Source organism: Cydia fagiglandana, chromosome 13 (genome assembly GCF_963556715.1).
Source record: "Cydia fagiglandana chromosome 13, ilCydFagi1.1, whole genome shotgun sequence".
NCBI lineage: Eukaryota > Metazoa > Arthropoda > Insecta > Lepidoptera > Tortricidae > Cydia > Cydia fagiglandana.
The window spans coordinates 8,437,255-8,450,343 of NC_085944.1; the positions used below are offsets into that span (position 1 = coordinate 8,437,255).

General features: G+C 36.7%; 1 protein-coding gene across 1 annotated transcript; it reads right to left on the bottom strand.

The window, feature by feature from the left end:
- Positions 1-393: 393 nt before the first annotated feature.
- On the bottom strand, positions 394-8,673 carry LOC134669880 (trypsin beta-like; the record flags this gene model as incomplete). Its single annotated transcript, XM_063527498.1, has 5 exons — positions 394-587; positions 5,783-5,970; positions 6,498-6,598; positions 7,994-8,118; positions 8,584-8,673. Coding segments are annotated over 5 exons (684 nt in total), but the record flags the coding sequence as incomplete, so codon positions are not given.
- Between the last annotated feature and the right edge of the window lie 4,416 nt (positions 8,674-13,089).

Genomic DNA, 13,089 nt, shown 5'->3' on the forward strand with positions numbered 1-13,089 from the left:
ATATATGTATGTATTACGTTACTCTTTGTAATTAATGAAAGAGTAGACGAACTATATTGATATTTAACCAATTTATACTTCGACGGAGTAGTTTTTCCGTGATGCACTTATGCTACAAATATTGCACGTAAAATATAGAAGCACCATGAGCACTTTAAGGGTTATGGTACCATTCATATACCCTATTAAACTAGTAAAAATAATACTTTTTCATACACAAACACTTCTTCATACTATCTTTTCAGGTATTAAATATCGACACGGTAAAAATGGCAAAAATATATTGTATAGAAATAGAAGGCCTTATGGGCAATAACCATATAATTAAGGTGGTGTGTATATGTTTTTGGCACTTTGTCCGTGTCAGCATTCAAAAACTACTGTACATGAAGTGGGTAATATAGGTATCATATCCTAGCCTGTGTCCTAGTATTTGGGTCCCAGGTCTGTAAGACTTGGTGTATCCAAGCCAAGTGCGCCCTAATACTGGTGTAGACCGCGGGTACGCCCGGGGCGGCGCAGCCGAGCCCGTGGCTGCTGACGCCCTCCACTAGGCCTTGGCACATCAGGGGACCCCCGGAGTCACCCTGTTAAGAATTGCAATCATTCATGATATTACACTTTTTAAACTGACAACACACACTACACTTTTTATTTAAATTTGGGATTTTATATGTTATTTATTTTCTCCTATTAGGATCAAAATCCTCGTGATCCTGAGTAGAGATATAATATAACTATATCCAAATGGAAAAAAGTGTATTACCTACACTGTAAACCTGGCTTTAATATAGAGTGACGGCACCAATCATGGACATGTTAAGCGCACTAAATTAGAATTTCGTTTAAAAATGGGATGTTTTTTGACGATACAAAAATGGTAATTTATTTTTCGGCACTTAAATACATGAGGAACATTTAAACAAAACCAAAAATTCTGTATGTTTAATATATAATTAATAAAAAATATGTAAATTGAAATTTACGAAATCACCATTGATGGACATCAAAAATTCAGTAATGGACACCCAGTCATGGACATGGACCCAATTATGAACATCCATTAATGGACACTTTTGTATTGAACACATAAATGAAACAAATTATATCACAAATCAACTTTTATTAACGCTATTTGAACTTTCCTTTAGATTTCTAAGTTATACTATAAGAGTTTTAGTCCGGTTGCCGGCTGCATGAAACAAACCTGATCAAAAAATAGAATATACCTACCCTGTAGAGGAGCGTTTTCACAAATCGTTGTTGGTGACGTATGTGGAATTCCACTTTGGGAAATATTTTAAATTATTTTATGGTGTAGCTAATTAGATAGTTTATTGTTTGAGGTGCATAAAAATACTAAATTTATTGAGATATATTAACAATTCCAGTAAATAATCGCAATTAATCTCGTGTCAGGCTAGGTCAAGGTTCCATTACGTCACTGATTTTGCGATTGATAAAAAAAATACAGGAAGGGTTAAAGTGTTTTAATTTTTATTCATCAAAATATAAACAAAAGAATCTTTAAAAAAAAATATAAACGTCTTCTAAATAAAACAAAACAACCCCGTTTTTATCAAAAAACTTTCCCTTACGCTACTTTTCAGTGCTTTTTACTATATATTATTGTCTACAGCTTGACAAATGACTAATATTTTAATGAAATATTTATAAATCACTGATACATAATAAAGTTAAATAACTTTTACAAATTAACATCTTAAAATCGTTAGAATATTGTATATAATATCTTAAGAAATACATCACAGCCATAGCAGGACATATTAGGCCAGTCGGCCCAGTGGCGTAAGCTAGAACACAAAATGGCGTTTAGGAACTATAAGGCAATGTTCATACTGCTTTGCATTTTCAAAAAATAAAGTAAACTACCAGAATTATTTTATTTGTGACCACCTCCACAGCTCCGATGTTATGATGGTGACTGTACATCTTGTAATTTTACATTGTACAGTGGGTCTGACGAGGTTATAATACGCACACAATATATAAATTTATTACCTTTAGCAAATTAGCTTCGTTATGAAACGACCCTAAGAATTCCATTACGTCACTTTTTATTTCCATTCACGCTATGGTGGCGTAATGGAGGTAACGTATTAACGACAACGCAACATTAAAATGTAAATTGCTAATTATCTATTAGATCTTCAATTGAATGTGTTATTTATTCGGAATAACGAATAAATAACAAGTTCAACAAATTAAAAAGTTTTAAGTAGAGGATTATCCTACCTTATTAAAATCAGGCGTCGTATTGGAAGTTTTGTTTTTGACTGAATGCCACGCGACCACTCTAAACTCATAATGCGCATCAACTGCCGTAGTTTTCAACAAAATGGCGGCTGCTATTGCCTTGAAATGTTGCCTTAATTCAAAATCAGATCGTATTTGTTTAAAAAAATGTTGCCAAGCCTTTAAAACTGCGGTGGCGTAGTATGGAAATTCCGCTGTACGCTATTCTGCAGGACAGGACAAAATACGTTGTTTTTAATTAAATTTGTACTGTACTACTCGAGTTTAAGGTTTAGAATTGAGGATTAGTTTATTGTTGATCAGAAAAATAGCCGTTACTTTGAAATAGTCTTGGAATAATATTTTTTTTCTTACTCTGATCTTTGCCTGGGTAGTATGGGACACGTCAAAATTGGACTACTTTTTTAAGGTTTTTCGGTTTTATTTAAAATTTTGCAATGCTAAATGCGTTATTTTAGGACCAATAAAAAGCCAAATGAGTCGAAAAATAGAATGAAACTTGTATGGTAGGATACCTGACTTTGGGGACAGTAAAAAAAAAGTGGTCGGCCTCACCTTAGCCTGGCAGTTTTTGCAGTCCGACCAGATTCATTGGACCACATGACAGCTACAATTTACTTCATCTAAAAATAGAATTGGTGACGTATGTCTTGGTCGGCCTCACCTTAACCTGGCAGTTTTTGCAGTCCGACCAAATTTATGAAAAAAAAAACATGAAAAAAGACCTATCGAAAAGTCGTATGAAACTTTTATGGTACGATAACTGCCTTTGAGGACAGTAAAAGTAAAAATAATAGCTAAAATAAACCTGTTGACGTGTCTTGGTCGGCCTCACCATAACCAGTCAGTTTTTGCAGTCCGACCACAGTTATAAAAAAATCATCAAAAAAATCTTATCGAAAAATCGTATGAAACTTGTATGGTACGATAGCTGCCTTTGCGGACAGTAAAAGTAAAGTGGTCGGCCAAATCCTGTGTAGGCAGGATCCTGTGTCCGACCAATTTTGTGGTACTACGTGAGAGCTACAATTTACTTCATCAAAAAATAGAATGAAACAAACTGATTATAATAGCTAAAATAAACCTGTTGACGTATGGCTTGGTCGGCCTCACCGTAGCCTGGCTGTTTTTGCAGTCCAACCAAATTTGTGGTACCACGTGACAGCTACAATTTACCTTGTCGAAAAATAGGATGAAAAAAAAACGGATTATAATAGCTAAAACAAAACCTGTTGACGTATGGCTTGGTCGGCCTCACCGTAGCCTGGCAGTTTTTGCAGTCCGATCAAATTTGTGGTACCACGTGACAGCTATTATTTGCCTCACCGAAAAATAGGATGAATAAAAAACGGATTATAATAGCAAAATAAACCTGTTGACTTATGGCTTGGTCGGCCTCGCCTTAGCCTGGCAGTTTTTGCAGTCCGACCATATTTATCCATCCATCTAAGACAAAACAAAGAGCCCAATTATGGACAACTAAAAATACCCAGTTATGGACATCGTCCATTATTGGAAAATAAAGAGCAATCACAAAATCAACTCAACTCAAATGTTTAGTGCAACAAATTAAATAATTTAACACAATAAACTAAAAAAGTAATAAAAAGCTTAAGCTTGGACAGTTGTCCATTACTGAATTTCATAAAATTTCGAATCCAGTAATGAACAAACCCCACAAAAAACTTATTGCTGTGACTGGACATATTCAACTTAGCTCAATTTACTTGCAATATAGTATTATTCAATAAAAATAACATCAAATCTCATTACAACATAACACAAGATAACACCATGCACAAATATGTACTCACCTCCTTAACGATTTCAACAACAATAACGGATTTTCATGACCACCGCCCGCAACGAGATTTCACTTCGCAGCCATCTTAGAACAAAACGGCTGATTTTGGTGACGTGTGTCAAAATGACAGCTCAAACGTCTATTGGTTATGCTTTAGTGTTGCCAGTTGAAAAATGTTGGGACAGTTACTTAATAAATTCGATCAACGTAAAAAATGTCCATAATTGGTGCCGTGTCCATTACTGGTGCCGTCACCCTAAATTGATTTTATCCGTGTCATCGAAGAATGGTAATCATCTTGTTATTGATTCATTTTTTGTTGTAGGGGAAGTCCGGGTATATCGAACACCTTAAGGTTTGACTTGACCTAACCGAAAAATTTAACAATGAAGAAATGAAAGAAGTGTCAATAATAATTCTTCATTTAATAAACTTTTAAATTAAAACAACACTAGCCTCTAATGTGTAATAATTGCTGCAATTTTGAACAAAACATAAAAGAAGATATTTTATTCGCTTTGCCCAGGGTGCCGGGCAAAGTGAAACAGGCCTCCGGGCAAAGCAAATATCGCTCATAAAATTTTAGTGAACTTAACAACTAAGTGAAAATTAATCAACATAAGATCATTTCAATAATATTCATTAAAAAAAGCTGTTACAAGTAACATTTGATATATTTTCACTAATTTCATAAGCATAAGTCTTCACGTCATCTCTGAAGACATTTTAACACAGCTAATCCACGTTTTGATAGCCTTTTCCATGACGTATGTTAGCCACGATCGATCTTTTTTTGATATTTATAAACCATCTGTAACAAAATATTATCATAAAAAAAATTACCTAATAAATTCAAAGTGCACACGCTATCCGCTTTGCCCGATCCACTTTACCCATTCAGTCAGTTAAAGACATTGAGAATGTAAAAAAAATAACCGTGGGGTCGTTTTAAAAGAAATGCGTTGTAAAAGGAAGATACTTTAATAAGCAATAGAAGCAAGTTGAATTAAAATTCGAGATAATTACTATGACAAAAAACATACAATATACTTACCTTTCAAAATCGAATACTTTGCTCTAAAAACACATTTTGACTCGTCACCGAAGACGCTCGCAGCGACCGCTCCCCGTGACGCTTGCCGCTCATAGAGCGAAGGATCCTGAACATCATATAGGCGCGTGGTCCGACAAAGTCGAATAGTTTAGGATTGGGAGCCCGAATTCGCTTTGCCTGGGGTGTTCGCTTTACCCGACCTTCCCCTACCTACTTAAGTATAATAGAAACATCTTCATCTCCGACCAAAGACTCGACTTGGTTATCTTATCACTTATCAGTCACCAGTCATCAATATGGCAGCGTGTGACCTTATTTCTGATAACCTTAACCCTTTGAACAGTTTGAACGCCATCGCCACGCCTATTATAATGTAAGGCGCCATCGTAAACCGTATTCGAATGGATGAAGGTTAATTTAAAACTAATCCTGCTCGTCGGTAGACGCCTTTAGCGGGCACAGGGCTAAACGGGTGTCAATACATAATGTGCCTAAGTTACTACGACAATGTATGTGTTTCGTCTGGTCTGCTTTTAACGCATTCACTGCCAGAGGCGTATGACGTGAACTTGTATGACGGTGAACGCACATGTGCGTCGGGGGCAGTGAATGTGTTAATCTACTGCCGATCTTTAACTTCTACTTACTTCACAAGTATCGACGCCATTCCCGACAGCGCATACCATTCCGCTGTCGAAATTGGGAGCCATGTAGGTCCCCAGAGATTGAGTGCACTCGTCCAGGGGAACTATTCTCACGTTGGCTGCCAATAGAGCCTCGGACAGTTCGTATGTTGACACGTCTTTAACGCCGTAGCCGTATACTGCACATTCGCCTGAAAAATAAAACCAAATGTAGTTATGTTATCATCACACTACCTCGGAAAGGCTTTCTTTGAAATCAAAACTAGCACGATTGCTCTGAGACAGTATAGTTTTTTCGGGTGATACATGGACTACTAGTCCCATTCTAAATAATATAGGAAAAAAATCGGCAGTCTATCACACGCGCGTGATATTGTCGCAGCGCAATCGTGCTAGGGGCCTTTTTCTAGGCTTTTTTTATTATTAGTAAGAGATAAATAACTGAACTAAAGGAGTAAATAGGGATATTGTAGAATTGACGATTTGTTTGGGGTGGTTCTTAATTACGTTTCACATAATCATCTGATACTGCCTTGAGGGTAACTGAATTCACTATAATACTGAGCTAAAGTTTAAGCTAAATATTGCGGTATTGCCTTTCTAAAGAAACCTAAAAATAACTTCAAATCAATCTACTCTTATTACAAAAGTTTTCCACTCAATCTGAAGTTACGAAAATAGAATTGGTGGCACCGGTATCTACATACCTAATACCTACCTCCGGCGCCAAACGAATGTTCAGGTAGCACGCTTTCATTAAGTCCTGGAAAATCTAGTCGCTCCACTCGAAGCAAAGCAATATCGTGAGCACGTGAATACCTAAAACAACATTTGCATTTAGAACTTTATTAATTCTGTCTCTATAATGTTACATAGTGGGGCCTCTATTCGGTGCGTACAAAAAGTCACATGGCGATATTTTAATAGGTACCTACCTACTCATATGAATCCAAATCCTACATAAAGTAGATAACAGACAAAACCAAAGAGAATAATATTTTAATTATTTAATCCAAACAAAATTACAGTGTAATTATTGCACTTATCTGCCAAACGGCAGAACAGTTTGTGGGCAGAAAAACTTTAATAATCACTAGACAAAACTAGGCAATTGACGTTCATGTAAGATATACTTTTTTTGACGCAGACAAAACTAAATAAACGCCCTACTCCTACCTATGTCCTACCTATTTAGGCCTGCATGCACTTGGAGTTAAACACATCAAATCTTTGCTCTGAGTATGTTTACAATACAAAATACAAATACGTGTCAAATATACGACCACGTTAGCGTGGCAATAGTAAATTTAACGATTGTTAATCTTTATTTCACGTGTTTCCCGAATTTATGGCGTCTTAAAATTTTAAAAGCAGCACGTTAGCCTTCATAAACAAAGAATATTTGCTCACCTTTGTGACCTTGCCGGGCAAAGTAGTATAAGTAGACAGAAGGTCGATATTAGCAGTCATGACCTGTATTCACAACAATCATTGACTACGCAAACATAAACCGATACAAGTGAGGCTCTAATTCCGTATTAATTGCTATGAATGTTGAGTTCTACTTATACTGGGGAGTCGCTCATAAATGGGGTAGAATGTCTAGTGAATCAGGAAAGTTCATGACGTCCGACGAATACAAGGGCGGTAAGCATGCCGTGCTTTCCACCAGCGGCATTATAAAGCCTAATTAGTATTCCTAAGCATGATTACAAATTGATTAGAATAAGTCGGCGCGCTTTTACAGTGTCGTGTTTAGAAATAGTTAAGTGTCATTATGATAAAAGCAATGTCATAGATATATTATCTATTTGATTCTGATAATAATATATAGAAATTACTGTAAGTACTTAATTATACCTACCTGACCTACCTACCTTACCTTTTATTAGGTAATTTTCACACACCCGCTCTTTATCTTTATCCGATATTTTTAATAAGTGCCAAAAGTTGCACTTTATGCTCTAGAGTGCAAAGTAATTTAATGAAAAATTTGAATTGTTTTCTGATCAATATTTAATACTTATCATTAATTTACATTTATATTTCAATACACCAAATATTAAGGTTACCTCTTGGGACTTGGAAATATAATAAAACACTCGCAACGCTCAAGGCTCCACTTTGTGCGATTTTGCGCTTGCTTGGTTCTCAACCTTAACAAGAGGGATAAACAACATTTTCAAATAAACGGCAGTTACGGCCAAGACTTACTTATCATACAGCTCGTGCGTAAATATGTCCAAGACTCTCGTGCGCGGCGGGTCCCCGCAGAAATTGTTCAGCTGAAGCACGTAGCCCGTGCCATGGACGCAGTGCGCGGCAGTGCTGGCAACCTCCTGGGGATAATGTGTAAGTTCGATCTTTCGGTTCACGCCATACGGTACGTAAAACATCACATTTGTAAGAGAAGGCAGTGGCGGCGTCAAAGGAAAACGAAGGTCTAAAGCTACTTACTAAATCTAGTTTATGCTATGAAAAATATATATACACTATGTCTAACGTTGAAAACAGTTGTTGTTAATGACTTCCTACGTTACCGAATTTACCGACCACATTCTATTACTTACATGCATGATTATGTTTCTGTATTTTTATTATTGCTCTACTCGGTCAATTAACTATTTCTTGTTGATATGAATAACAAGGCTGGCTTAATTAGGCCAGAAGAACATAAAAAATAGTCATCCGGAGAGTATTTACCGGAACGAGGGACAGTTACGTTGGTTAAGTTCAAACTTATATGGCTCTTACGCTGCGTTCCAGTAAAAACTCAAGCTGATTCGAGCCATATTCTGCCTGACCTGAGTGAGCAGCGTTGCTCCACATAGATGCTGCCCGTTGGTTTCATTACGGAGAGATGCGACACGCAGTTGATCACCTGATAAAAGTAATTAACGAAATGCATAAGGTTATGTGTTATGTAACTTTACGTACTAAATGAGCCAAGTTTCTTGGAATGAAAATACATACCTACTTAGATTGTCCCACAAACAACAGATTATGATAGAAAGTGTTTCGTCTCAAAACTTTCGTAAGATGGGTTATGTGATAGATCGATGTATGTTTGTTTTTCCCATACTTCCTTTACGTACCTAGTTAATTTACTGGTTTCTCACGCTCGGTACTTGTGTGGTGCAAATAGGCTACATAATTATAACCACTGTACGTTGCGTGTAGTTAAAAAATCCGGTAGGTAGGACGATAGTTAATTTACAATGCAATTTCACAAAATAAAGAAATTCCGTCGCCCAAAAGAAAATAAACATTGCATGTTTAATTTATATTGCACAAAGAATACTGAGAGAAAATAAAGACTTACTTTTTGGACTCTACCCAAATGCTATCACCAGGGTGTAACGGTAATAAAATACTTCAAACTAATATCCAGATTCTATATCGGAGTATATTTAGCAATTTCAAATGGATCTAGCGTCTACATGCAAATGAGTTACAATGACAAAGTGTAATAGTGTCGTAATAAACGTCATATTTCTAGTTCCACACTCTGTTACGTCGAAGTCGGATTTGAATGGAATCTAATACATTCTGTACGATACGACCGGTTTGCTAATAGGTAGAGGAGATCGGGGATAAAAGTGCCAGGGGTAAGTTGTTCCGATGAGAACGCGACGCAACGCAAGTAAACAACGGAGCGATTCGTATTATATTTGTCGCAAAATGTTAGGAAACTATGTCATTGCAGGAACATGACGTATATTGACGATAATAAAATATTTTATGTACCTTTATCCGTAGATATTTTAGATAAGCCATAAAATAAAGCTATGTTAAAAATTCGTTTTGTTGTGTTGTAAGCGTTATTTTAGATTTAGAGTAAGAGAGAAAAAACATATTTTGTATGGAATTTACAAAGGTATCTGGACTACTCCGCTCCGTTTCAGATAATCAGCGGACATGTTGCAATTTATATTATGAAACATACCTTTGTGTACATTAGGTATCTACCTAATGTACAACTTCTTTAATACATACAACACAATGCCGTTGCCGTATAGGAGGCGTGCATGAACTATTGGGGGCAGATTTTTGGCGCGAGGCGTAAATGTGACGTTTATGCTTCCGATGTAGCCCACAAGATGGCAGAACCTACTATGCACAAGGAAACGTACCTACGAGAATGGTAGATGGTAGCACTTCTTTTGGCAATGTACATGTGCACATAAGTTTCCGATTTGGACCACAAGATGGTAGACCCTCCAACGCGCACGGTCCCTATTGGTGAGAGTTGTAAATATACAATAAACGAACGCTCGTCTACATTCTGCCTAAGCGATGGAAAACACAGCGCGTGGTTCATAATTTGAAGTTCATAATCATGTTTAAAGAAACCTTCATGTACAATAAAGTTTATAGACCTAGGACCGTTAAAAGTCTTATAATTATTATAATTAATTACTGAGTTTATTACCGCACTCGATCTCCGAACCCCCCACAACCCTTTTTACCCTTCGACATTCCACCAAACAACTTATAAACACTATGAAACTATAGAAATTTACTATCTTTACTATTTGCCGTAGCATTTTAACGGCGTTGTTATCATACTATTACTGAAACATAATCTGTAACAAATTGTATTTTTATAAATAACTATATTTCATAATTTACAAGCGTAAATTATAATTTTCTGTATTTGGTTCCGTAAGAGTTAGTATTGCAAGTACCCTATGTAACCCCAGTATGTAACCCATTGACTTATGTATATAGTATTACTTCGTAAAGACAGGCCTTACGGACACTACAAAGTGGGCCAGAACATTGGTGCGCAAATGGCGTTTTTGCACATTTCGTTGGTGCGTTTCGCTCGGCGTTACTTTTGAAGTTTTTGATAAATATCTAATACCCCTATGCTATGCACAAAATATCTCGTCTAACATTGTAAAATACGAGTCCTAATTTAACTTGATCCATAGTTTTTAAACAGCTATGGTCAATCGGAGGTTAAACTGGTCCACCGGTGGCAGTGGCGTAGCGTGAACTAGCCGTGGGCTGGCGTGTCTCACTCCGCGATTTCGTCTTTGCTACAGGTAGCTAAAAATACATCCGTTCGACCCCAATTTTGGGGTTTGCCATAAGCTGCGCGTGGCGCTGTCGCCACCTAGCGGCCATATTTGTGCTGATCGTAACAGACGCGTTTTGTTAGAGAGTGAGTCTTCTGTACCTAGTACTATTATTTATTCTGTGCCGTGGGTGATATCGCATCTGCGAGGCCCTTTTTCTTTCAATGTGTATTCCCAAGATAATAAAAAGGGTTGGCTTTCGCGAGGCCCATGGTTATGGGGGCCTCGTGGAAGCCGAGGCCGTGGGCAATGGCCCACTTCGCCCACGCCTAGCTACGCCACTGGCCGGTGGTGTAGTGGTAGGTTACAAATACTGTAGGGTCGAGTTACTAATTGGTTCATTAGGGTTATTTAAATACCTACATTATACTATAACTTCTTACTCATAGGCTCTAACTCTCATAGGCTTCTAATTTCTAGTTTCGTCTCTGAAAAAGTAGAAAACTAAATAAAAATAACATGTTGAAAGAGAGGTCCGAGTGGAATCATGTTTTACAGAATTTTCAGGAGATAGTTTTCTTCAGGGAAATCGTTGCGGTTTCTTCACCGATGCAATAAATAACAAATGCAGTTTCGTAGTCCGAGCGTCGAAGGACATTCGAGGGATTTTCTTGTCTGTCACGAGTTTCAGAGGATTGCAGCGTTCAGCGATGCATATGTGTGATGAGTTGGATGGCTGTAGGCTCCTACAAGGCCTTAACAATACTTTATTAAGGAACCTGTGCAACCTATATTTACTTTATATTACTCATCCATTAAGAAGAATGTTATGATCATACTACCTAGTAATAAAATAAATCACTACACCTTATAAAACAAAGTCCTCCGCCGCGTCTGTGTTTGCATGTTTGTTTTTGATAAACTCAAAAACTACTGAACGGATTTTCATGCGGTTTTTACCTTTCAAAGTGATTCTTTTAGGTGTATAATTTAAGGTGCGAAGCCGGGGCGGGTCGCTAGTATTTTATAAAATATATATAAGTAGAATGAATAAATATTTTTAGATATTAATTGTTTTACTCCGAAACCCTAAACAAAACTGTGACGAACGTGAAACGCGGCACCATGTGTAAACAGGTGTCCACTTTGAGCTCGAACAAAAGCCAACCTTAATGGCTGCTGTTAATTTCATATCATGGATCTCTATTTCGAGGGTATAGTTGGGATCTTTAGATAACAGTGCATTGACTGTGACAAGTTAATGCAATTGAATGTTTGCTGAACCTTGAAAAAACTTCTAACAAATATTTAATTTGGGTAGCTTAATTGAATTATATTTTTAATAATTTCAAGTCAGGTGTAAATATTTAGGTAGGTACTACGAGGTTTGTACGATTCCGTCTTCTATTGTTATAATTGTTATAATGGTACATACTATGAATTATTTAGTGAACCTGAAGACAAAGTTTAAAAGAAAATACAGGGGGCCGATTTTTGAATTTTGTTCACTCGATTTCGTCACTCGAAAATCGGTGGAAAACGACGAAATGCTAATTTTTGAAATACGAGCGATCGAAATTTGGAATCTAGTGGTATTGACCACTCGATTTCAATTCTATTAGTAGAATTTAAACGCCTAGTAATGGAGATATCATTTAACGAAATACACGAAATCGAGTGGTCGAATTTCAAAAATCGGCCCCCAGATCTATGTCACGAAGATCTAAGAAGGTACAGTGTTAACTTACTACTCGAATATCTACCTAATATTTTGCACAACGAAGTGAGCAAAGATATCAGACTTTTAGTTATTATTATTATCTAATACAGCCATAAGACGTCTCATACGGCCCCGACACTCATTAGCAATGGCATGAAATTTCATAACGCTCCGCGTTTGGTCCAGTCAGGTCATGACATTCCTAAATCTCCCCACACACTTATCAGTATTTCTATCAGTATTTTCATCATTACCTTTCACGGGGAATTTTAAGTTATTATTTTCCTAACCGTTCTTAGTTAGGTATGTTGTAGTGTACGTTTTGAAGAACACAAAACCAAGACATTATTCAATCATCGATTCAAATATTTCTAACCTGTCGTAATTATACTATGTACTGTGGCAACTCTATGCCCGATGAGCCAGAAAAATGCAGAAAAAGACATAGTTAATTAAAAAGAATATTTATTTGTTTCATCCTTTTCGTGCGTGTGTGCGCCATGACTGTGTGAAAGATTGGTAGTAAAAAAATGTATCCAAATATTTTTTTTTATTCTTACCACGAA